The 1,150-nt window shown below is 69.9% G+C and overlaps 1 protein-coding gene across 1 annotated transcript in view; it reads right to left on the reverse strand.

The window, feature by feature from the left end:
* BRF1 (BRF1 general transcription factor IIIB subunit) overlaps positions 1 to 1,150 on the reverse strand; it is a 70,504-nt gene that overhangs the window by 4,784 nt on the left and 64,570 nt on the right. The window contains 3 exon segments of the mRNA XM_007456369.1: positions 216 to 490; positions 841 to 896; positions 1,125 to 1,150. The exon segment at positions 1,125 to 1,150 is cut by the window's right edge and continues 12 nt beyond it. Coding sequence (XP_007456431.1) covers positions 216 to 490; positions 841 to 896; positions 1,125 to 1,150 — 357 coding nt within the window.

Here is a 1,150-nt window from a genome sequence, read left to right on the forward strand (position 1 = left end):
GGAGCCCTGGGGTGGAGAATGGGCCTGGCCCACAAGTCTCTTCAAACAGAATAGACCCCAATGCGGCAGGACCCCTTCCGGGGCTGAAGCCCTGCTCAGCTCCTGGCCAGGGCAGCGGGGGCCACGGTGGACACCGACACTGGTTCCCAGCACACATGCGGGGAACGCCCCGCAGCCCCGCGCCTGCCCGACACCCAGCCCGCCTGGCACGGTACCTCTTCCCCACGCCGGCCACGGGATCAGCCCCGCTCCTCCCGGCCGGCGTCTTCCGCCGAGACAGCTTCCTGCAGCCAGCGCGCTCCGGAGGCCGGGCGCCCTCCCGAGGCCGGGCGCCCTCCCCGCGTGGGCCGCCCCCGCCGCTGCTGTCGAGGCCCCGGAGCGCGCTGTAGTTGATCTTGCTGGAGATCCTCTTCTGCTCCAGCATCCTCTCGATGGCCTCCCCAGCCGTGCTAGCCTGGATCGGCTCCCGTCGCTTGCAAGACTTCTTGGGCTCGATGGAAACACAACATTACGCGTCCTGTAGCTCTTGGTCCTATGAACCGGCCAGGTGCCACTCAGGACGTGGGAGCGGGGCTCAAACAATCGGGGTCAGCTGGGGAGTCTTACTCTCCCTGGAGAGTGGGGCACCCGGGCAGTCCAGCGCTGTAGGGGCCACTGGGCAGCTGCAATCTGCCCACAGCCCACCGTGCAGAGCCCCGGCCAGGCTGGGTCCCAAGCGGGCTTTCCCAGGTCACAGGGTGGGGGCGGGGGCTGGCCGGGCGTCTGCCAGTGGGAGGCCAGCACAGCGCAGGGTGGACGGCCGGGAGCTCTCAGGTCCCTGAGGAAGAGGCCGCGCCCTACCTTGTGCTCCTTGTAGATGCCAAGCTCCCTCTCCTTCGCGATTCTCGCTTCTTTCTCTGAAAGGTCAAGGAGCGGAGTCAGCACAGCTGGTGCCCCAGGGCCCCTGAGCAGGTGGGGGTCCGTGAGGCCCTCGTATCAGGGCACCTGGGCGGGTGGGTGTCCGCGGGGCCCGCGTCCCAGGGCGCCTGGGCGGGTAGGGGTCCGCAGGGCCCCGCGTCCCAGGGCGCCTGGGAGGGTGGGGGTGCATGGGGCCCACGTTCCAGGGCGCCAGGGCGGGCACTCACCCCTCTGCTCCCGCAGGTACTCGGCA

Source organism: Lipotes vexillifer, unplaced genomic scaffold (assembly GCF_000442215.2).
Source record: "Lipotes vexillifer unplaced genomic scaffold, Lipotes_vexillifer_v1.1 scaffold1718, whole genome shotgun sequence".
Classification (NCBI taxonomy): domain Eukaryota; kingdom Metazoa; phylum Chordata; class Mammalia; order Artiodactyla; family Lipotidae; genus Lipotes; species Lipotes vexillifer.